Genomic DNA, 24859 nt, shown 5'->3' with positions numbered 1-24859 from the left:
TCAATGGGGACACTGAATAGGCCTTAACAATCAATATCCAATATAAAATAAGAAGAATGTGATGTAGTTGTGAAGCCTCAGTATGTTGTGTGTGGTTTATAAGGCTCTAACATGCCATTGAACTCCACAGTAAATACTCCCAATTTCTTACTGATTGAACTAAATTTACAGGTCATGATCCAAATTTAACCAGGCTTTTTTTTTTTGCCTTTTTTTTTTTTTAATTTTGCTCTTAAGCCTTTGCTCCTTGCACTGTTGTGTTGCTGTAGTTGTAAAACACAACCTGCTGAACACTAACAGAATCAGGTCAGTATGCCTTGATAAATTTATGTTTCTGTTCCTTTACACAAATGAGAATTTCAAGATGCAATTCAGCATGGGCATGTTAGTGTTTGTATACATCTGTCACTTTAACAACCTTATTGGAGAAAAAAAATAATCGGTCTTTACCTATTTATGTTGAAACTTATTTTTAGAGTTCTGTACATTTTCTAAATAAGATGTCTGCCTTGATACTGTCTTGCTGTTTTCAAAGAAAGAAGCAGTTAATTTAATACTACTGACTCTCATCTCTTCCAAATCCTCTTTTCTTAGGAAAGTATCTATTAACTTTTCTTCTTGATTTTTATTTTCTTTTTTAGTTCATTGAGGTTCCACAGATGTCTCTTGGAGTGAGGTAATCTTACATCAGTGACCCAGGAAAAACCATCTTCTTTCAAACACTGTACCTGTTTTCCTGGCCTAAACTCACACTGATAACATTCAATGTTACTACACTTTTATCTCTATGAACAGCTCTTCAGGAAACAAGCTAACAGAAAATGACCTCATTTTCTGCAGCCGCTTATGTACTTCTGTAATTACAAGACTGTCCACAAATGTGTTACAGTACATTTTTTTTCTTTTCCTGCAAGAGCCTAGAAACGTGATTATTACCACATAGAGAAGCTCAGTTTCTCCAAGATCTTGCTACAAAATTTTCTTGTAGGAATCCAAAAGATAATGAGCATACACCATTAATAGATTGTGTAAAAGATGCAAATTTGTATCCAGGAGATAAGAGAATTTTAATTTCTTAATAATTTGCAATTAATGCATTCTTTGTGACTTGTGATTGCCTCTGGGGTTAAGGTGGTTGAAGAAAAAGGTGCCAATTCTTGTAGAATTCTAAACAGCTGCTTGAGAAAGGTATTTATGTCCCTATATTGAATTATACCTATGCATTATGTACTTGCATGAACCGCTACAGAAATTGAGAGATCAAGACATCCAACAGGCCAAGCATTTGTAAGTTACTTGAAATGTGTTTGAAGTAGCAAGCCTAAGCAGTTAGATGACAGAACCCAAAAAGGAGTAAGAATTATCTCTATTGTAGAATAGCTTAAACTATGACAACTACTGATGCTGCAATATATGGCACTGGCAGTACATTGCTAGTGAAGGTACAGCTCTCCTCCTGAATCAAAATAAGCTGCAAGAATTGTCATTTTCCTAGTATAAATGCAGCTCTGCTCCTGACTTTCACCATCTGAACTAGACTTGCACCTTTACACCCCTTGAGGCATGAAGCTAAAACATGCTGCATTTTTGCTTGATGTTCAGAAGTCTGCACAAAACCAAGGCCATAGTGCTGACAGTGAGAAGTTACTGTGCAGAAAAGGATAACTGCCCGGTTATTGGTTAGAGTGGGGAAAAAACCTCCATAACCTTGGGTTCATTTTGTGAGAAGCATGTTGTATTCTAGTTCTCCTAAGCTGTCTTTGGATTTCACATCATCACAGGTACATACCCTGCAGCAGACTGGGACTTTGGATACTTTTACCAGCATGCACAACTCCTAGAGAATCTCAACAACAAAGGAGGCAAGTGATGTAAAGAACAAGAACATCCTAAAGGAAAAGCCCAACTTGGCTCCTTATTGGTTTGTTAATCATTGAGATTTGCCTGATAACTAAGTGAGGTAGGGAATAAAAGTGTTTCAGGCTGAATTTGTAGCCAGAGTACAATGCGGTGTTTAAATGATCTTTCTGTCCCCAGCTGCAGAGTACAGACTTGGCCCTATGTGTGATTCAGAAAGGAGCTGGAGCTAATGGAATCCACTACAACATCTTGCAGCTGAAGAAGCACCGTCTCGAAAGATGCCAAACAAAAGGCATGTGGCCAGGGAACAAGACATACCCACTTTGGGCAGATGAAAGCTTCACTCTCAAGTAGAAGGATAAAGATTTCACTCATTGCACAGTTAAGTATACACACTATAGAAACTGAATGTATTACCTAAAAAGCAAGCATAAAATAAATCTAGAACTAAAGGCACAGTTTAATGGACCAGGATAGAAACTTTGGATCTAAAACCAGCCTCATTTTACATTGATACAGAATTTCTTTCTCTGACTGTGAGCACAAAGATGATACCAATTAATACCAGACACTAACATAGGAATGACTACAAAATTGCATATACTGGATTTATTGAACAGTAACTCTTTACCCAACTTTGGAATTTCACAATATTTAATCAAACTGTGTGGACTGCTAGCATGGATGCTAGTTCTTATTTAGTGACATTTTATAATTATTCATGGTAATGAAAAAAGTAAACTCTGCAAACATTCAGACCATGCAAGAACTCATATCTTAACACAGCTGAACATATAGCAGCTTCTCTAAATGACACATCATATATTTAAAATGTTATACTTTATTAACAATAAATTAATCTGTGGAATCACTGATCAACAAAACACTAAAAGATAAAGTGTACAGATTGTCTACATACTGATCAAATGCAACATCATTGCTACCTTCATAAAAACCAGAGCAATGCTAATGAGCTTATATACATATTTCATTTTCAACCATATGAACAACACAGAAGAAATACAATTCCACATTTCCCCAGTTTTTCTATTAAATAAGGCAATAATAAAAAGCATAGCATCACAATAACCTACTTAGCACTGTATTATGTCAGGACTCAGTATCTACAGTTTTCAGAGGAATGTGCAAAAATAAACATTTGGATTTGCACTTTGATTCTTCATTGTGTAAAATTAAAAAAACCCAACAAAACGCAACCACAAAACCACAACTGTTCCAGATTCCGCTGTCAGGAAAAACAAAAGAAAAGCTTCTGGGAGAATCCAAACTGACAAAGCTGTTCTTTCAGCCTGTGGCACTATTTGGAATATCTTGAGCATCTGCTAAATGTAGTTTTTGGCTGAAGCAAACCATTAAGGAATAACATTTCACGTATAGATAAGATACTATGTTACACAAAACTATGCTTCATCCTGTGGCAGGTATGCACCAGTCCAGATGACTTCAGTTCTAGTAAGTCCTATGCTAGCTGTCACCCAGTAGATTAATCTTCCTCGATGAGACTTAAGCATTACATACCTCCAGAATTAGCTAGCAGATCAAGGGGGATGGTAGATTATTTTTATCACTATTGTATGATAGTAACATCCCCTTCCAGTTGTGTTCTTTATGAGACCTAGCCTTAAACAGCTTTCCACAGACAGAGAGAATGTATATACCAGTGCAGTATCTCAAGTCCCAAACCAGAGTCCCACCTGCCTCAATACATACAAAGTGTGTAATATCAGAAATAACTAGACTGCAGTATAAACTGAATGTAACACTCCTCAACTGTGTTCTCAGCTTATCAAAAGCATGATGTAAAAGACAAGCCAAGACATTCAACTATCTTCTGGGTGGGCTAAGAGCACACATTTGTTCAATTACCAAAGCTCTGCTGAAGTATTTGACTCAACTGTAGTCTGACCCTAGAAACAAAAAATTAGGTCAGTCCACTATTCAGAGTAAAATAAGTGATAAACAGCTGCACATATTTCTAGAAAAAAAAAAGGATTCACTTATCAATGGGACAGAACACTTCTGAATACTATAAAAGGAATATTACTATGTTTGTTCTAGAGTGTCTCAGCAGGATGCATGAAGACAGACCCTGCTTCTGAGGGGCTTTGCCATCAACTGTCAACACGCTGTTTGAAGTGGTACAGGCTAGCTAAATAAATTGCTGTATTAAAAATGTCCTTTAATTAAAAGTCTTAAGTTCCAGTCATTTATGTAATGGAAGAACCTAAAATCCATGCTGTATTACAGTACTAACTTAAAAGAAAGGATGTTATTGAAGCAATTTGACTCCTCTAAAGACACCAGCTACTGGGGAAATATACTGTAATTTGATTACAGTTAATAATTATAATGCAAAATAGACATTTAAGGAAAAGGATACATAGATGAATTCAGTTCTTCTAGCTGCAATATAAATGTAGAAAGTATCAGAAATGGCATTTCAGTTAGTCAAATAAATGCAACAATTATGCTGACACTATGAAATAAATACATTAAGACAGTGAAGGAAATCACTAATAGTGTGGGCTGAAATATATGATTTTATTACAAAAAACAAAGCAAACCTGCACTGAGCTAAATCCCAAATTAAGCTTACATCTTCTGATCTCAGGAAATGTAAAGATATTTTAACAGTTTTGGTTTTTATGGAAATAGAGAAGGAGAAACTGAGTGTAGAATATACACATCTAATTTCCTTGTTGTATGTGGTCTTCCCCAGATGCAGGAGGATGGACCACAAGGAAAATGGTCATAGTTCCCTGGTACATTGGCTGTCTCTAAACAGGCCTACATCCTCAGACAGCTTACAGCTAGACTGCTCCACTCGCCAAAACAAGCAGCAGCCTATCAAAAAAAGAAAACAAGGTACTGTGTTTCTAAAACCAAAATGAGGGCAGGGCTTATGTCTTGGGTGATTACAGAACTATTTCTCCTCAACTATAAATCACTGCCCACCCAGTAGTGTTGTTTTCCTGAGCTGAGTGCTGTGGGCAAAGTTCCATATTTTCTGCCTTCCTAGTACTTACATCTGACAGTAGCCTATCCAGGTTGGAGTCACTGGCTAGTTTTCTTTTATCTTCAGGGAGTTCTTCCAACTCCCCGTAGAGCTCCAGATTGAGGCGAGCAAGTTTCTCCTGCATACTCCGCACGTGCTCCATCTGCTCTATGGAACATTCATTTCCTAAAAGGATGAGCAACAGCTTTATCTAAAGAAACCTGATAGAGCAAATGAAGGTGTGAAGATGCAGCTTTTTACATCAGAGAAGAGGAATTTAAACATCAAATTTACAAGTTAATTCACTTTCTCAATGATTTTTCCCTGTTTCACTACTGAAATTTCTGTCACCCTGTCTGGTGTTACATTGTGCTGAACTTAAAATAACCACTGAATGTACTAACCTGGTTTTTAGCATATATGTGTTTTTTCTATACTCAGAATTTCTCTCTGATTTAGGAAGGCCCAGTATTTTTAACTTTAAATATGATCACAATAAACTTTCTTTCTAATTTTGATAAATCTTGAGGGTTTCTTTCTTGTAACTGATGCTTTATATAATACACACTTTTCAGGTTCTCTTGTAAAATTGTTGTGGAATTAACATGACATGCTGACCTAACACTAAACTTGCAAAAGCATATATGCATCTTTCTACACAGTACAGGGAAAAAAAATGGAAGCACAAGAGTGTCATGGTGTTGTGTTTTTTTTTTTTTTGAAACCTCCATCAACTGTGAAGTAGTAAGAAGAATAAGATGCTAAGACAGAAGAGTAAGCTGGGTAAAATGCAACTTGCATTGGATTCCATAAAAGTTGTTACCAACAGTCTAAAGAGTTAATATGCTGCAAAATCAGGTGCTAAATACAGTTACTTCTTATTATTCCTATACTGTCATAAATGACTTTAAACTTGGTATCTTAAATCCATAAGCCAAGGTACTGCCTTTGGTATGCTCTGCTGGAAGCAACAATAAAATGGCATTTGAATCATCAAGACAACATTACAATAGGACTACCATTTCTAAATGCACTAAGATCTATTAAGTTATGCTAAACATTTCATATAGCAGAGACCAATGAGACAAACTGGCAGTCTGTCCATACAGCACATTTCTTTGCAAATGTTACCATTGTATAGCTATAAAAACAATTACTGCATACAGACAATTCATGCACCTACCAAATGCTTGAAGTTTGCCAGAGTGAAAGTCATTCAGGAGACTCAGAAGTCCCCTTTCCATTTCCTGGACATCTGATACATCTGTGAGAAAAGAATGTTGGATTGGTGCTGCCTGTGCCCCTTTTGTTTCGCCTCCTGGAGGTTTGGCTTTCTCTTTTATTACACTGAACAAAAAAATAAACCAAAAAGATTACTTCCTGCTTTCACTTTAACTGAGAATCTGAAATGTAAGATAAGTGTACATCTGGGCTTTGAAAATGAAATGGAAAAATATATAATACATTTCAATTACTTCTTTTAAGTTAAAAAATGGATCACCAGTTTGTCTTAAAAGAACAACATCACTGTCTTGACAGTTTAATACTGCAAAATGGATTCCAACAATCTGCTTTCCTACTAATAGTGGGAAACATCAATGGAGCACATGTATGTTGTAATGGCCATCTTAATAATCTAAAGAGGACCATTACCCAACAATGGCACATGGGGTATTACCTGTGTAAAATCACCCAAGAAGCATCTGCAAATTCTCTTTAAGCCAGGGAGAAAAATTCTCAACAATCATATGCTCCTATTGTTGCAAACACCTATAGACTACAACCATTGTGGAAAACAATTCATTACAACCTATACAGGAAGGTGACCTTGCCTCCAGAGAAATTTTCCTAGAGCTCCTTCTTCGCACCTTCAAATAACATCCCAATTTTGTAAAACTCACCATCAAAAGCAGTTTCCCAGTACTCCAACACATACCAAACAGTACTAGTCCATGCCCAAACAAATGTTAAGCGTGCTAAAAATCATCTACAGCCCCCTCTGCAACAAAACCATCAAAATTCCTGGATGCCGTATTTTTTTCTCTAGACATAAAATTTACTCAGAGCACCATGTGCCCATAGAAGCTACATGAATGAAAATGAATAACGATTATAAATCCAAATGAATACATAATAGATAGGGAAGCTAAACAGACAACTACCAGTGAGAAGCAGTATATTCCATCTCTGACCCAGAGACGGACGGACAGACAGGCAGACTGCATCCTAACCTAGTACAATTCAGGTAAGGGGCTGTTTTCATCCCTGATTTGCCCACCCACATGTGCACACAGCCTTTCTCTCACACTGGCATGGCTGCTTCTGCAGCCTTACAGTGAGTTTGTTCAGAATCTGATTCAGTGAGAGATTTGGAGCCTAAAAATTAAAATTTAGAATACTGTGGGATAGTAAAAAAAAAAAAAAAAAAAATAAAATCACAGGCTTAGTAAAGGCTTTATTTAATTAGTGAAGATAACAGGGTTTACAGCATAGTAAGCCCCACCCTTCCCTTGAATACTCCCATGCTCTGCAAGTCATAAATTCTTCCCTATGGGAAATAATAATTTTTTTTCCAACCTAACAGCTTCTGTAGTCTATCATATAGACTACACAATAAATATGCTGGAACAACTAATGGTCCAACAATTATCATATCCGGTTCAACTCAGAGCAACACGTCTCAATTTAACTTGGGCTATTTCTGCTTCAATTTCAGACTTAAAGAAAGGTTTGTATGCCAGAAAGGTCACAGATTTTTTTCCACCTGTATCTGAAGTTTAATACAATATATTACTGTTCCTGGAAAACTTACTTCATGAGATTATTGCAGATGAAGTGAAAAAATGAGTTAACTACTCCTACTCCACTATCGTTAACAGCAGTTCATCCTTAGGTTGTTATGTCAATTACCACTCCTGCTGGGAAAGTTTCAGAAGTTTTCTGTATTGCCACTGCTTGGTAAGCTTGACTTAACAATTGAGCAAGAACGTCCTTTTCCAAAACTTAAAGCAAAAAGGACGTTTTCTTCTCTAGCCAATATTGTGGGCTACAAGAAATGAATTCCTAGTACATTCCAGAATAGTGTTGAGACTTAAGTAAACTGTACAGCCAGCTGCAGAAACCACTGATTTATAGCACATTGGTATTTATTACTGTTATTTCCCTCAAAATAGTAAACATTTTTCCTGAAAAATAATGAATAATGAATTTCTGCGATGTGAAGTCTATACATCAGGTCGATACTGGATCCTTCAAACAGACTATCTGTGCTAAAGACAACAGTTCAGTATTTAAACTTCTGCTCATACTTACAGGTCAATAAACTCATCTGCCTTTCTCTAGCTAACGTTTCACTTTAAAAATCCCTCTTCGCTCATTTATCTACTGTATCTGCCATGGCCAAGAAATATCTTTTGTAACATGCAGGAAAATTAACATTCTCAAACTGAATTAGATGCATCATCAATAACACACAAACTATTCCAAAATGGTACTTTCTGAAGAGCTGAATACCTCTCTCTGCACATAAGTATGGCCTGGGAGCTACCACGGCCCCCACTCATAGGCCCCCAAAAGACACCCAGAAATTCCAGTTCTAGCTCATCCTGTTCAATATACATGCTTCATTTCCTGCCTTCCTTGTCAGTTCCAACCTTGCAGTCAGGTAATATTTTATTTGTTCCTCACAGCTGTACATCTGGCACTCTTCTGTCTCCCATATGACACCCACATTTGCCATATTTGATCACCCAACTCCTGTCTTTCACCCATCACGTCAGGCTACCATCTCTTCAGCTAAATTGTTATGAGTCTACAGCATTGCGTAACATTTTATAAAGCTTACAGGAGTATCGAGCACCTTCCTTTTCTGTAAAAGCATTACATTGCATTAAACACAAACTGCTTTGCTAAAAAAGACACATCATCAAAAATTTTCACAAGTCTGAAGCTTGTTCTTTTCATTCTGTCCCAGTCAGTCTAAACACCCTTCAGACTGTCCGGGCATTGGCAGGTTTCTGGCTCTCTTCCACTAAGCTTTCAAGACGCTCCCAACCTTACCGTTTTAACTTTGGTTTTTGTACTGCAGGCTGCGGTGTGGGATTTGAAAAGGCTGTACTTTTGCTGACCGGCACTGAGTTTTTCTTGGAGTTAGCAACCTGAGCAGGGTGACTGGTAGATGATTTAGGGCTCCTCCTCTTGATTTTCCTTTCTTCCATTTCTTCCCATTTACTGCATCTGGACTAATTTCTTGCCCTCCAAAGGGAAGGAAAAAAAGTAAGAAACATCCATTAAAACTGGCACGTACAATAAGAGCATGGGAAAAAACAGGTCACAGTGCATGGAAATACAGCTTTATAGTTTCTTCAAGAAGATGAGCAGTCACTCATTTCTTCAAACAAGAGAATCCAGTTTTCAGGAGACGCTGCCCAGGCCTGCCCGATCAGCAAAACAGGCAGGAATTAAAGTCTTCTGCATCAGCGTCGGCCGACAGGTACCTCAAAATTATCTCAAGCTTTGTGTCCCATGGATTACTGCTAGAAAACACGGCGACTGCTCAAGTCCACGCCAATCAAAATACCGAGAAACGACGGTGGCACGAGGACGTCGTGATTCATCCTTGCCAAATAACTTCCTCTAAAGGGAGGGGCAGCGGCCTTGTCAAAAGCTCAGCCGATGCCGAGTTAACTATTGCTGTTGCAGGTGCTACTGATGGGTGCTACCCAGTGATACATACGCTAGATGGCTGCTGTTACCGGGTGCTACCCGACAACCTCCCGGCCTGGGGAAACGCCTCCTCTGCGATCCACCACCCCGCTGGGGCGGCAGAGGGTGCAGCGCGCACAGCCAGGCGAGCCCCGGGACGCCATCGCCGACCCACCGAGGGGCGCTCCCCCGCTCCGGACCCGCCGCCGCCGCCGCCGCCGCCACCTCCCGCAGCAACCACCCCTGCCCCTTGCGACAGGCGGCCCCAGCCGCAGGCCGCCATTTTATCAGAACGGAGCCGCGGCCCGTCACTCCGGAAGGAGGAGGGGGGCAGGAGGAAGACGACGACCACCACCCTCACCAGCCGCCCTGACGGCGCACGTTAAACGGCCGCCGAAGCGCAGGCCCCGCCCCCCGCGGCCCCGCCCCCCCGCCCGCCCGCTACCTGTGGGGAGGCCGAGGCCCCGCCCCCGGGGCCGCGCGCGGACCCCCCCCGGCCTCCCCGGCTCTCACCCCTCCCTTGGCGAAGCGGCAGGCTCAGACCGGCGCGCGGGTCACATGACTGCGCTGGGGGGCGGAGCGGCGCGGCTGCCCTGCCAGATGCATTGTGGGAGTCCCGCCCCCTGCCGGCGGCCCTACTCCCTCGGCGGGCAGGGCGACTACCGTTCCCAGAATCCCCCGCGGCAAGAGGCGGCCGGCTCGGAACGCGCGCAGGCCGCCTAAGTCGGCGCCGAGCCCTTCCCTGCGCATGCGTGAGTGCCGAGCGTCTGCCCGCCCCTCCCTCCCGCGTGCGGGGTGGGGTTGCCGGGCGGAGCCGGAGCAGCCGTTAACGTCTGAAAGGGGCGGGGCCACCGGCCGCCTCCTGCCGCGCCCCGAGGGGTGGGTGGGCGGGCAAGCGGGCGTCTTCGCCGGCACAGCTGCTTCCCCTGACGGACGGCTGTCTGCGGCCCCGGTGTCTCCACGGCGGCGGGAGTCCTCCGCCGCGGGCCGCCCCGCCGCACCGGGGGGGGGGGGGGCGGCCCTCCGATTTGCGCATGCGTGTCAGGCTCGTCACGAAGGCGGCGCTGGCCGTGCTAGAAATGCCGGCGAAACGACAAATTCCCTCGCTCTCAAACGTGAAAAACGTCAGGGGAGCTGAACGGTTAGAAGAGGGCTTGTGGCCGCCTCGGAGAGCCCTGCATTTCGCGCCCCGTGGGACCTGCGGAGCTGTGTCACCTGCCGAGGCGCAGACGCTGGAACGCGAATGGGCTTTGTAGGTTTGAGGCGTTGGTTTGGTGCGTGACGGGGTCTCGTCAGTGACGGGCCCTGTACTCCAGAGGGCAGCGTCACCTCGCACTCCGGAGCTCTTCAAGCCTCCGCTCTTCTTTACCTTTCCCTTCCCGGCGGCGGAGCTCTCTACTCCGAAGCAGCAGGGGTAGGTGGGTAACGGGTCTGGTAGACAAGGAGGACCCACCCTTCTGTCATACAGCTACATCCCCGCGACAGATGTTCCTGGCGGGGGCTATCGATCCAAGTTAAAGGAGGAGGACCCTGCTGCCACGTCTAGTTTGATGCAGCTCTCTGTCTTTTCTGACCTCCATTCCAGTCCTGAGTACTTGGCTTGCAGGAACTTCATTTTCAAGGCAGGCAGTATTAGCAGGGCGTGCCTACCTAGCCTTAGTAATTAATAAATTCACACACACCCCACCCCCCGCTTCTTTTTCCCAGTGCCGTCGCTATTGTAGAGGAACTCAATTGCATTTCTGGTCATGGCTTGTCTCTTCAGTGGTCCCTGTCGCTGATGGCTTGGCACGTCTTTCCTAGCTATGGCTGGTAGCTCGAGGCATTTTTCCCCCATGTGACAGTAGTTTGTCGCCTAGAGAGATGAACTTACCAACTATCTCCACAATTTGTCCATCAACCTGAATTTCTTCTACTTGCGATGAGATCCTAGTTTTTAACTGAGAAACACGTTCATAACTGTGTGTTTTCTGATGAAAATTCTCAGACGTTATTCACACACCAGCTGTGAAGGGTGGGTATAATCCACATCACCCAGAGTGAAAACATCAGCCCGAAGCTTTACCAGCCTTTGCATGGGTGTGTGTCAATATAAAGTTATCTCATGGCTTAAGAGGTGCATCTGGGATGCATCCCTGCCTCTGCCTAGACCTTATATGATACCAAAAAAAGGGTTTTCCAATTGTACCCTGATCCCAAACTTTCTCATGGATCTTGAATTAGACCCAAGGCGGTCTAGATAGGTGGATATAATAGTGCCTCATCAAGACTTCTGTGGGACATTGCAGTTGTCAGACTCAGTGGCCACTTTGAGTCTGAAAAGGGGTGCTTTAAAGGGAGGTGGCATTTGCAATGACTCTCAGGTGAAGGACAGGGACCAAATGTCCACTGCAGGTCACTCTGCAGTGAACGTAATTCCTTGCAGCAGGACACAGCTTGGGACTGATGAGCTGGATCAGTTCTGATACATTACAAGTAGAGTTTTGTTGCAAGAAAGCTGTACCAGGGATTGACTGACAGTTCACTTACGGGAATAAACTATCTAGGGGTGTTTACATATAAGCTACAAGTATCACAGGAAAAAAGGCGCAAGTGAGAAGAAAGAAAGAAAACTCTGTAACATCAGAGATACCTTAAACAAAAAGGTGGTGGTACAAGGCTTAAGGGACAGTTAGAGAAGCAGAAACAGTTGTTTATCATCTTTTTGATTCTTTAATACAAAAGGCTTCTGATACCTAGTTTGGCATGCATTACAGGGAAACAAGAATTAGCAAAATTCACACAGGCTGTAAGCCAGTCACAAATTCTCAGCCATAGGGCTGCCCAAGTAGAATCCTCATTCACACACATACATATACGTGTGTGTGTGTGTGTGTGTGTGTGTGTATTGGGGGGTGGGGGGGCTACAAAAACTGGAAAAAACAAGATTTACAGACATGTTTGTGCAGATGTTTAGGAGATTTCTATGCGATAAATACTGTTTCTGCAGGGTAACTTCAGAAATGTTTGTTTTGTGTGCATTCTGCTTACTTCTCATGCACTATATAAGCAAGTAAATGTACCCACCTTGCAGTTTGTATATAGAGGTGTGGTTTGGTTTTTCCCCTGTGATTAATGCTGTTCTGTGCATGCAGAACAAAGCAAAGAGGTTTGACAGGACGGAAGGTGACTAGGTATCCTTTGTTTCTACCAAAGCAGTTGAAATAGAATGTCTTATGGGCTGTTTTTAAATAAAGGGAAAATCTTCCCATCACTACGATAAGCATTTTTAAAATAAAGTTACTGTTATATTCAGAAAACAGTTGGATTCCGCAGTCAACCCTGCTTCAGTTTAGTATCTCAGTATGAGGGGTCAAGTACACTAACTTAGTTACTCTTACAAAAACAGTGTGTGACTTGGCACCCCAGAAAAGACGTACAATCAATTTTAGCATGCAGGTAATGATTTGCTCCAAGTACATTTCTTATCACTGCACACTACATGACATTAGAATTATTATTAAAATGTCTCTGTTACTTCTATATCTGATTTAACAGAGCCTACAAGGGCAGATAATTGGGAAAGCATCAGACTTTATTGTATGTTTTCATAGTGAAAGTTATTTTATAGTGAATAATTAATGCCTTAGGAAAGATAATACTGAGTTAAGAGCAAAGATTCAAAGGTAGCATGGTCTTGATTTGATAGGACAAATCCTATTGCAGATAACACTGTTGCCTGGAATCAGATAAAGATATCATACATTCACCAGGGGAAAAAAAGTGTGTTTTGGATTATCTCCATGTAGCTGAGCTTTTGCATAATTTTGTATTGTGGTAATGATTCACAGTTCGGAAAGTGCTTTTTTCTTCCTTTATAAGGCTTTTTTCTGACAACACCATCAAGCATTACAGCGGTAGCATTTGTGTATACTTGTTGACTGAAGTGCTCCAAGGATAACGGTGTTTTAATAGTAACAATGTTATTGTTAAAGAAGCAAATTAATAAGTTAATTGAATCTGATTTTATTTACCTGTATATCTCCTTACAAACTAGAGGCCCACCTTTGAAGATGCTTTGAAGAAGAACTTCAAAGAAGTTAGTCTGTACTTTGTATTGAGATATGCATGCAAATAAAATCAGATTCTTCTTTCTGAAAACCCTATTCAGTTAACATGAGATGGCAAGTCAGTTCTAAAGGCTTCCAAGACAGTGATGAAAGCATCTAGTTCTTTAGCTTCTATAATTAATCTCAATGTATTTCACAGGGTGGTAACTTGTACTCATGGAAGCATGACATTACTGTAGCATCACCTTCCAAAAAAGAGCATAGTCTGGGACATACCTGTTCATATGAAGTAAAGTAATTATTTCTGGTTTACGACTAGCAGCATAACAAGGTGCGTGTGTATCTATCAGCCACCTAAATGTGCCGAACAGTGCAGCAAAGTTGAAATGATATATAAAGAAAATTAATTAACACTGGATTAATATAGATGTAGAATCATGTGGGTTAGGCACATGTGTGTGCTGCTTTACAGAATGATGACAGATATGCCCTCAAGAAATGTCACTGAAAATGTGTCAATATGTATACTTACATTGTGTCTGTCTCTATATATACACACACTACAATTTGGCCGTCCATCTAAGCAAAGGAATATAAGCATATATAAATATTTAGACTTCTATATTATTACTGATCAGTTTCCGTCTCTCTAACATGAATAGTCCATTGAAGTCAGCACTATTACACAGGAAAGCAAGTAGTTGAAAACCTCCACCAGTATTATGTGTGTATCCAGTGTCAGCTTCCTGCAAAAAATCGATTCTTGGTTAGCTACCAAAACATTAAATATGTGACCTGCTTACAAACTAAACAAATCTTTAGCCAGAACGTGGATGTTGAATAAACCACCTCCTCAGGCCAGCAGTATGGTGATTCGGGTACCCACAATGCAGTAACGAAGGGAGGAAGGAGGGAGAACAGAAGAGACCTGCTTGAATCACTTGGAAAGCAGAATCTTTTTGGTTACATGTAAGCCTGCCTCTGAAGTAGGATGGCTGCCCAAAGCTTTTCCCTTCAGTTTGCCCCAGTTTCCTACCATACACCAACCTCTTTAGCTCCTTGCTAATGTTCTCCTGGGACTTTCTTGGTCGGTTTTGTTCCAGCCTTCCTCACTTCTGGAGGTGTCTACTGTTGTCGTGCCCCAGTTCCTTCTCTTTGACTAAGTATATCTTCAGTTCTCCTCTCCAGCCTTGCTTTGGCCCCTTGCTCTTATAGTCCCTCAAAGACTGAGATGATCTCCCTAGGGCCTAGGAGATCCCTAGGAATGAAAGCTGATTCTTCTTATCATGGGAGCTTTGATGAATTCCACCAACTATAAAGACAGCTCTACTGGTCAGAGCAAAGGTCCATATAGCCCAGTGTCCTAATTCCAAAGCAGCCAATTGCAGATACCTGCCAAAAACCTGGCAAACATGTGATGCTGCCTCTGAGTACTTCCCAGTCTCCAGCAGGTTTGTGGTTCAGTTGCAGTTGCTGTGCACACAGCAATGTTACGCACCCCAAGAACTAGGCCTCTAGGGCCTGAATGGCCCTGGCCAGTCCCACCTGGGAACCCCCCCTCCCCGCCCATGGGCCCAGGAGCCCCATTTCGTCTCAGCCCAGGGCCTTCAATCCCTGCCTAACCTAAGGGTCTCCAGCTCTCTCTTCAGCTCCTGGCTGGACCCCTGGGATGTATGCTGTGGTCTTGTCTCCAAAAAAAAAGCCACCCCGATTTCTTTATATGCCTGGAAAATTAATGTTGAAAGAATATTATTAACATGTCCACTAGTTAGTCGGGATTTCATATTCACAGTATCATGAAAATAATAGTTGTTGGAAAGCACCTCTTGAGGTCATAGCATCATGGGATACTTCAGGTTGGAAGGGACACCATGAGGTCTCCAAGTCAAAGTAGGGTCAGCTGTGTGCTCAGACCAGGTTGCCCAGGCCTTAATCCAGCCTATCTTGAAAACCTTCAAGGATGAAGACTGCACAGATGTCCTGTGGTACGACCTCCTGCTCAGAGCAGGGCTACTGCCACATCAGGTCAGCTGTGGCTTTGTCTGGCCAGGCCTTGAAACCTTCAAGAATGGAGGTTCCACCACCCCCGCAGATAACTTGGTCCAGTACTGCGTTACAGTCCTAGTGAAGAAGTTTTTCCTTACACAATTGTTAGTTATATATAAGCACATGGTATTATTCTATATGGATTCAATAGACACAGAAGCTATTGTACAGTTACATTTGCCTTCCTCTAAATATTTGTAACATGCATTAAGATCTTCCAGAGAGAAAGCACTTTGGAGCTGTACATTAGTTGTTTTAATAACCCTGATGCTCCATCTGGAAGAGGAAAAAGTCTATCATTGGCTCTGCCAACACACTCAGTATTTAAGGTATAGTCCCAAACCCAATACAATTTTTCAGGCTCCGTCAGGGATTTAAAACTAAGATCAGTCAGAAATGCATTGGTGGTTCACTAGTGTATAATGCATTCTCCATCAGAATTATTGCAAAAACGTTTTCCATGTTTTTAGATGCTGGCATGTTGTAAAAAGAGTAGGGTTTTCTCCAGGATAAGGCTGTGGTCGCTTAAAGGAAATGTGGAGGTAAAGCAGAGAGGTAAAAGACTTTTTGCACAGGATGATTGCTAATCTCCATCTCTCACCATTGTCTTGCTTGGACAGTGCTTGTTCACATGTTAAAATACATTATAATCAAATGATTCCACCAAACGTTCACTAAATTTATCATAACTACCCTTTCTCACAGGACTCAAATGACACATTGATAAGACTTGAGAAAAGGCTTGGATAATATGGCACCACTCCTTCAAATGCTTGCATGCATGTTCAATAGTAGACAACAATGAATTTTGTATGTGCTTTTGAAATAAATCAAAATAAACCTTGGGCAAGTCTTTCATCCTTGGGCAGCCTGCTGAATTATTTCTGCAGGTACTCATTGAGCTACTCACTGTAAATGTAATGATGTTTACAATCATTCTAAGATTGGCAACATGATATTTACAGAATTCCATCAAGGTCAGCAAAACAGAACCCTTGTGAACCAAAGTGGGAAGTAAATTCAAGAAACAAGACCAGATCAGAAAACATGTGGCAAAAGGCTTTTCTTCTGCACAGCTGGGGACGTATTAGTGCGGAGTATGATTTCTGATGTATATTCTGGAAATAGTATGTGGAAAGGATTGTTGCATTTTATTTAACCTTAAATTTGTACCACCTGTTCTTGGCAGGCACCTGCTCTTTTCTCCTTTTAAATATTTAAATATTGAATAATGTTTATGATTAATTTAGTACAACAAGATAGAACATGCAGCTCATATCACAAAGAACCAAGGTGCATCTTTTGTTTTCTGTAGCCTGCTTTTTAAACTGTCCAGTAATTTATCACAAGAGGACAATAATGGAGTAAAACCTTGCAGGAAAAAAAACAGTCTTAAGGTAGCAATTGAAATAAAGTACTTGCTCAGTAGTTCTAATAGTTTGGCTAAGTGCCTACAAAAATTGTTTTATTTTCTTTGCCAGCATTTACACTTAATGTCAATAGGAGAAACTACTATTCACATTCTCTCTAGGAAATGCCACTGAACAGTATTGCTGGTACAGAATAACCCAGGCATGTCAGGGAAGGTCCAGTAAATACAGTTTAACTTTTCAAAACAATTTCAGCCTCACCTCTAGTGTGCACAAACATGGGCTTGTGGACATAATCACCTGCACACACCTCAGAATCTTCAGTCATGGCCAAGAATCCCAATGGTGCGAAATTCTGTACAAACTCAGGGAGCAAATAAAGGCAATTCCTACCACAAAGGTCATACAACAGGTGGATACAAGACAAAGAGGGAAAAGAAAAAAGGAAACAATTAGACTACCTGGATCTACATGATCGACCATGGTTTAAGCACAGCAGCAACCTAATTTTTGTCAAAGGTTCTGTTGGCATCATGGGCAAGGATGAATTTGTAGCTTACAGGAAAGAATTTGTAGGTGAATTTTGTTGATGGATCCTCTGGCTTAAAAGAAAACCAGGCAAACTTATAATTTTCTTCTTGAGCCACACAATATAAAACTAACCTGAATATACTTTTTTTTTTTTAAATGGTAAACTCCATACACAAAATTATAGGCCTCATTTGGAAACTTCAATTCAGGTCAAGAAAATCCAGTAATCTTTTCTAAGTGAGAAGATTATTCCTGCACAGAAGGCAAGCAGGTAGACTTCCTTTATTGAATGTGCTAAGAGCATGAAATACAGCTCTCATAATTACAGTTATAGAAATAAAGTTATATTATAGAAATATATAGTTATATTCTAGAAATATAACTCAGATTGTTGTTATCTCAATATCAAAGTAGGACAGTGATTTATTTGCAGTCTGCAATTTTTCCTGGTCAGATTTGTAGTTGGCCTCAAGTCACTTCTTCATGCTGCTTGGGAAATATAATTCCCTTCCCCCTATATAGCTTGGTGGCTTGGTATACATACAACTGCTATGGTGTTTTAAAAGCGTCAGCTGACTATTTTTTTCCAGGCTAGAAGATATATTGCTGAGAAGTTCCACTGACTACATGTCTGTTCTCCCAAACAGACATCGGAAAGCATGTTTGTAATTTCAGACACTGTTTTGTTAGACATACACAAATGCAGAACTAAACCCAACCAAAAATCCATTCCCCAAAGAGAATAAATGTACACAGAAATATTTGTTCAGAAAACTGTTTCTAAGCAATGTATACGGTAAATGGTATACTAGAGTTTTCTTTTTAATATGATTTTACTCCAGTAACTCTAATTAGCAAAGGAAAAGTTAAATATTCAAAGCATTTTCCTTTGCCTTGAAAATACTAAAAAGAAATAGCAGCAAGAGGTCTCAGATCCAAACAGGACACCTGTGTTTGTGTGCCCCGTGTTCGTGTAGAATAAAGGGGGCTTCTGTAGCAAAACATTAAAGGCTTAAATACATTATGGCATACAGTGGGCATGCGAGTAGCACTGTTTCAGTGAAGGCAATTGTACATAGCCTAATAGTTAATTATAGTATGGTACAGTAGATATTAGTGAGAATACTTCTGTTTTAAGGTTTTCTTAATAGAATAACAGGTTTAAATGAGACCTCCTTATCAAAGTATATTAAAAAACCACAACCATAGGGAAAGCATAGTAAAAAGTTATAGACTCCAGTGGAAAATAACTGACTATATGCACTTACAAGTTTTGGTTGTGGATCACAGCTGTATTAGTATTCAAAACTGCAGTGATAACTGTCATTAAATACAAAGCACAGAAAAGTCAACACATTAAAGAACCAAAGTGGCATCATTGTGAGACTGTTTTTTGGGTTTTGGGGTTTGTTTCATTGTGTTAGTTTTTGTTTGGTTTGTGGGTTTTTTTTCCCCGTGTATGTGCAACCAGGGATTAAATTTGCAGACTTTTGGGAAGAGACCGTAAGGGAGAGTCTTAATAGAGGCTCAAATACAGTCAGCATTTTTTGTCTTCTAAAGAAGCTACTCCTTAAATAGGAAATAGGTTGAAATTCTTTACACTTTCTTTCATCCCACTTTTAAGAAAAACTAAACAGAACTTTTTAAGCTGTATTTCACTGTATTTAAAAGTTGATTCCTGTGCTATTAAGCAAAGTGTTTATATGTTTTTTCTTGTACTAACTAAAAAATGATTTTGCTAGAAATGCTTAAAACTCGGCACATTCATAGTCCTCTAAGGAATGCATACTCTGCCAAGTCTGAAAACACTTGGAACAGAAAGAACGTCTGAGTAAATCTTGCATACTGTGCTACATTTTTTTTTACTGATTTATGAACAAGACGCTGATACTTAGCTTGTACAGTTTGTCTGATCTAGGCAATGAAATAAACACAGCTGCATTTATGACAGTGATTACATAATCACATACTTGGTACCCACAAACTTCTGGGAATATGCAGAAAGCAGTATGTGCTAAAAATCCTAATTCCCTTTACTTTCTCTAATATCACTCTCAATTTATTTTAAATTTAATAAAAGGGTTTCTTTGTATAAGTTAGAAATTTTAATAGTAATGTTTCTGCAACACCAGTAATTGAGATCACTTACACTGTTGTAAAGCAGTGGTACTACCACTGCACATGTCATAGAAAAAACCAGGCCAGCTGTCACAGGTATTGCTTTGAGTTTCCTAATTTGGAGGTCTATAGATCCTCATGTAGTGTAGACTTTACTACTCGGTGTAATTTCTAGATAGCCGTAAAATAGCTTTTCCCTTACTGTCAGTCTTCCAAATTATTATATTGGAATTTGAAAATATTTTATTAGCAATATGCCAGTCTCTGAGACTGACTGGGTATATAAACAGAAACACTGAGCTTTGCAGCATGAACACATTGGATCTCATCCCAGCCAATCATCATGTAGATGAAATTATACAGAGGAACATAAACAAGGCAGCCAGAGACCTTTAATGATCTACCACAGTGGGACATTCTTCTCAAATGAGTATTTTTAAAAGTCAGCTTAAAGCCAAAAGAATTTTTTTGGCATCCTGTAAATATCCACAACATGGATAGTATACTAAATATATTTCAGAAATATTTTGTATTTTTTTTTAATCTGAAAATTTCGAGACGTATCCAAAACCCCTAAAACAGTGGGGAGGTGAGTTCAGGCAGTGGTGGAGTCTGTGGCAGATTGCTGCACACAGCCCCGCTACAATTTCAGCAGCAACTGGTTCATCCATGGTGGAGACCACAGTGACAAACCATGCTCACTCGCAAGGAAGAGAATGGGGAAATTTGCATTGGTTGATAGATGGTTTATCATGCCCCACATTTTTTTCAGTGACCAAAGCCTGTATTTTACTTATGAGGCAGGAGCTGCTGCAACGTATCAAAAATCATTTGTGACTGAGTGGCGTACCATCCATCTGTGTTCATCAGCTAAAACAGGGTGGCATATTTTTTAAAAAGTGTTATAGTTTAAACAAGTACTTTGCTGTAGCTGTAGTGACTGATGGTGGGAAGCTAATACCTAAGGAGAAGTTGAGTTCTGCTTTAGTGACCGGCACAGTCTGCATGTTTGGGAAGCAATTTAAGAGGCTCCTGTCTGTTGGATGTATTGTTTGCCCTGAGTCTTGAGGCATTCATTTGAGAAGATAATCAGCCTTGTTAAAAGAATACAATTTCAAGTCTTGACTGAATTGTTTTCCAAACTTTTTTTTTTGTTGTTACAATATTTAGTTAATGAATCAAAATGTAAACTGTGTAATTACTTCAAAGGAGACCACATATAACACAATTAGAGAAGACATAAATGTGGTCAGTGTCTTAGATAGATAAAAATTTCATATGGAATTTACAAAAGCTTTCAACACAAACTATTCTCATTAAGGCTAGGGACAGCAACAAAAGAACTTGCTCAGCATTTATGAAACCTCCATATGTTGAGTCTGATTTTCAGCTGGTAATTCCTCCAGCATTTTTTTTCCCAGATGAAGGTTTTCTTTTACAAATGATGACCCCCATATTCTTGTCCTACAGTCACTTGTATGCATACCTGTAGCTGTGTAACTCAGTAATAATGAATACTTATACATGACTTAGATTAGATTTATATTAGATACAAGGAAGAACTTTTTCACAATAAGGGTGGTGAGACACTGGAACAGGTTGCCTGGGGAAGTTGTGGATGCCTCATCCCTGGAAGTATTCCAGGTCAGACTTGGATGGGGCTTTGAGTGATCTGATCTAGTGAGAGATGTCCCTGCCCATGGCAGGGGGGTTGGACTAGATGATCTTTAAAGGTCCCTTCCAGCCTAAACCATTCTGTGATTCTATGATATTTAGATGGCTGAAGTCCTTATGAAGTGGAAACCGAAACACTTTGTCAATTAGAAGAAGAATATATCAGGTTTTTTTGCCACAGAGGAAGCAGAAGTGAGGCATGCACTTTGTTAAAAGACACAGAAACGCCTTAACCAAATGAAGAAAATTGGTATGGCAACTGCAGGAGTAGTATTATTGATCCATTGAGGGAATTTCTCAGCAACTTGGTTTCTCTATGGGGAGAGACATCTTGAGGTTGTTTCCATTTTCCAAGAACTGGAGTCCTAAAGGTGGGTTGTCTCTCAGTCCCACAGTGCCATTGTGACTGGCAGTCTTCTCTTTGCACTGTAGTCCACTGAACACAAGGACCAAAAGCCTCTGACGATCACTATGTGCTTTGAGCTCTGAGGGGGCTGTAATGCTATAGTCATGTTTTCATAGGCTCTATGATCTCTTGCATGTGTTTCTATTCACAGCCTAGATTTTACCCCACTGTTCTGCTCCCTTGAGAATGATCCAACATACTGCTGTGTCTTAAAGTGCTGAGAGCACATTTCCTGCAATTTCTTCACAACACATCAGCTGCCTCATTTTATGCAGCACAGCTGCAGTGGCTCTACACTGAGGACCATAGATGCTTGCAGAGCAAGTTACAGACCATACATCTGTAAGCAGGAATGGAAGGAGGAAAGCAGGGGTGGAAGAGCTCCTCTTTTAGTGGCAAAGAGCTGTTACGCCTGGTTGGTGTGTTGTTGAATCATATCCTTAGGCCATCACAACTACCACTTCCCTCATGGTGTCGTTCCTACTGCAGTTAGCTTTGTTCCATTGCACCATTGCTAGCATGGCTTTTATCCAAAGACAGCTGCGTAAGGATAGAAAAATGAGAAAGGGTTTGAGAGATTTTAAGCTGGCAGAACACAGTGTGCTAGCTCTTGCACTTGTGTAGATATGCAGAGCTCTGTAGTTCTGAAAAGCTCAAGGACCAGCTAGCAGAACAACCCAGACTCAGTAAGTTTTAGCTCAATGTTAGGACAGAGAAAAGAAAGCAAGGACAGAAAAATCACTGGGACTGGTGCAGCAAACCACTAACCTTTAAGATAGTGCTCAAGAAAATACTAAACTCATCTACTGTGAAAGTGTGGATACATCTGCTAAGTACTTTGAATAACAGGGATGAAGGTGTTTTGAGTTACACTGCTGCCTTTGTTTAACGGTGAGGAAAATGAGCAAAAATATTACAGAACGAAATAGAAAAGGGAGCTCAGCTCCAGGCTTCAAGCAAGTGCATGACGCAGGGATAAGGCAGAGAAGGTGAGCTTCCGGCTGACAGAAGTTGGAAACAGGGAACATCCAGGGAGACAGGACTTTGTAAGTAACTTGTGTCAGAGAAGCACCTGTCATCACTGGAGAAGTTCTGCTATTAGTTCTGAAAGAATATCCACAAGATTCCATTTCTGGGCAAGGAGGGAGTCTTTTGGGCCATGCTGGGTACGAATTCCAGTACACAAAAATGCCAGTCCCTGGCATCAGTAAGCTGGAAGAAAAGTGATGATTGGAAGTTCTGTGGCATCATCAGGCAAAGGTGATCTTCATAGTGAACATAGTGGCGTGTATATTTAAAGAAATGCAGCAAACCAGCTATCATTTTTTTTCTGTGGTAATTAATTTGATCATTTGATAATATTTATATGAAGCACAAAAAGTATGCAGTCATGAGGGACTGACCACAGAAGAAATGGGCAAAATTCTGGTACCATCTAACTTTTCTGCCTATCTTATGCAGGTTTCTTTGAAAAAGGTTTTCTGTTGAAGACAGAAATGAAATGTATGACGATTAAAAGAGCCCAGTGGCCCAACAAGACTGGGAGCATCCACATAGTTTTGGTTAACCAGGAAAGAATAAAATGTCAGAAAACATCCTTCTCTTGTAGAATTGCCTCTATTTTAAGCCTTCATCAAACTTCTACAGCTCAACAGCCAAAGTAACTAAAAAATACAGAAGCTGACTCTGTGCCCAGAACATTGAGCTTGCCTTCTCAATTACAAACCAGAGCTCATTAGTGCTGCTCTGGGAGCAATCCAGAAATGGCCTCCTCAATCCCTCCAAGTTGTACTGTTGTTTATTTCTGTGTATCAACTTGGTTGGGCTTTGCTAGCCTACACAGGCATATAGCTTGAATCTGTGGGCTAAGCTAGAATGGATGAGCCTGGCGATTCCAGCTGACCACATCTAAACTACCCTTTTGGAACGTAACTACAATTTCAGGAAGAGCTGTCTGATGTTTCATGGTTGGCCACGCGGCTCTTGTACTAATGCTTGCCATTTGCTTCTAAGAGCCCAAATGGATTGCAGAAGCAAGCCGAGGGAAGAGCAGCATTCATTCTGCAATAGGTGATGAGTAACTCCCACAAGACTTGTCTCCTCTTTCTTGAAATAGAACATGAAAGTTACTTTGGTAATTTCACTTGAGGCTTAAAATGGTGAAGGAAGAAAACTGCAATTCAGACCTAATAAACTCTCCAGTGAACTTCGAACCTTCATTAAAAATGAACCATCCTTTTGTCTGTCTTCCTCCTTTGCATCTTGGTTTTCTAGGCTCTGTTCCACTTCTCAGAGGATCTCCCACTCCTGACTGAGGGCATTTGCAGGTGTGTGAGACCCAGAACGTCAGGTCACAGCTCTGCCAGGCTTAGCTGCACAAGTGACAGCGACTGCTGCCCACTGAGCTCGCAGACCTCCTTCTCCAGCGGACGCAGCTAAATGGAAAGCAGCCCCTCGCTCCCACCACTTGCATACCACAAGTGTCACAAACTGCGTTGACATGAACGTGCAGGGCTGTGAGCCGCAGGGGAGGCTCACCCAAGGGCAGCAGCCCGCCAGACAGTGGGGAGAAGCAGCAGGGCCATCCCCGTTCCTTTCCAGCATGATGAATACTTTAAATCTCTGTCTGTGTAAGTATCTAGGCTCCGTTTCCCTTCCTACATCCCTTCCTTTTGCACGGGAAGAAACAAGCTCTGAGACTGTCCTTTACTGGTTTCAGTTAACCGATGTTCACATTTCAGTCACTCAATATTTACTTTTTTTCCCACCTGTTTTTTTTCTGAGTATTCCGTATAGTAACAGCCCATTCCAGAAAAACCAGACCCACGCAAATGAATGAGAAAAAAAGTATTGTTCTGGCATAAACATGTGGACTTTGAATGTTTCAAGAACGTCAGTGCATTTAAAATTCAGATTTATTTCTTCACTTGGTTTAACGGTCAGTCCTAAAAAGACCTTATTTTTTATGAGACATTTTTCCCGCCAGAAATATTCAAGCTGTCACAGTAGTTCATTTTACAGTTTGCAAACATAGGAAGCAGTGAAATAGGTAAAGTAGGCTTCACTGGCAGTGAAATTCCACTCA

The 24859-nt window shown here is 40.9% G+C and overlaps 1 protein-coding gene across 3 annotated transcripts; it reads right to left on the bottom strand.

Annotated features, from left to right (window-relative positions):
• Positions 1 to 2143: 2143 nt before the first annotated feature.
• On the bottom strand, positions 2144 to 10169 carry CCDC28A (coiled-coil domain containing 28A). Of its 3 annotated transcripts, XM_049800667.1 has the most exons (5): positions 8936 to 9966; positions 6060 to 6223; positions 4908 to 5062; positions 4262 to 4284; positions 2144 to 3220 (listed from the first exon to the last, which is right to left on the bottom strand). In XM_049800667.1, exons 1-5 carry the CDS (start codon positions 9091 to 9093, stop codon positions 3166 to 3168), a joined length of 555 nt encoding a protein of 184 aa, XP_049656624.1. In that variant the 5' UTR covers positions 9094 to 9966; the 3' UTR covers positions 2144 to 3165. The 3 variants fall into 3 exon arrangements, with proteins under 3 accessions (XP_049656624.1, XP_049656622.1, XP_049656623.1); XM_049800665.1 differs by lacking the exons at positions 2144 to 3220; positions 4262 to 4284 and adding an exon at positions 10094 to 10169 and having other exon boundaries at positions 4293 to 5062; positions 8936 to 9130; XM_049800666.1 differs by lacking the exons at positions 2144 to 3220; positions 4262 to 4284 and adding an exon at positions 10026 to 10045 and having other exon boundaries at positions 4293 to 5062; positions 8936 to 9130.
• Positions 10170 to 24859: the final 14690 nt, after the last annotated feature.

This window comes from Accipiter gentilis, chromosome 5 (genome assembly GCF_929443795.1).
Source record: "Accipiter gentilis chromosome 5, bAccGen1.1, whole genome shotgun sequence".
NCBI classification, from domain to species: Eukaryota; Metazoa; Chordata; class Aves; order Accipitriformes; family Accipitridae; genus Astur; species Astur gentilis.
Note: the sequence above shows the minus strand (reverse complement) of the source record. Positions and strands in the feature narration are given on the sequence as shown.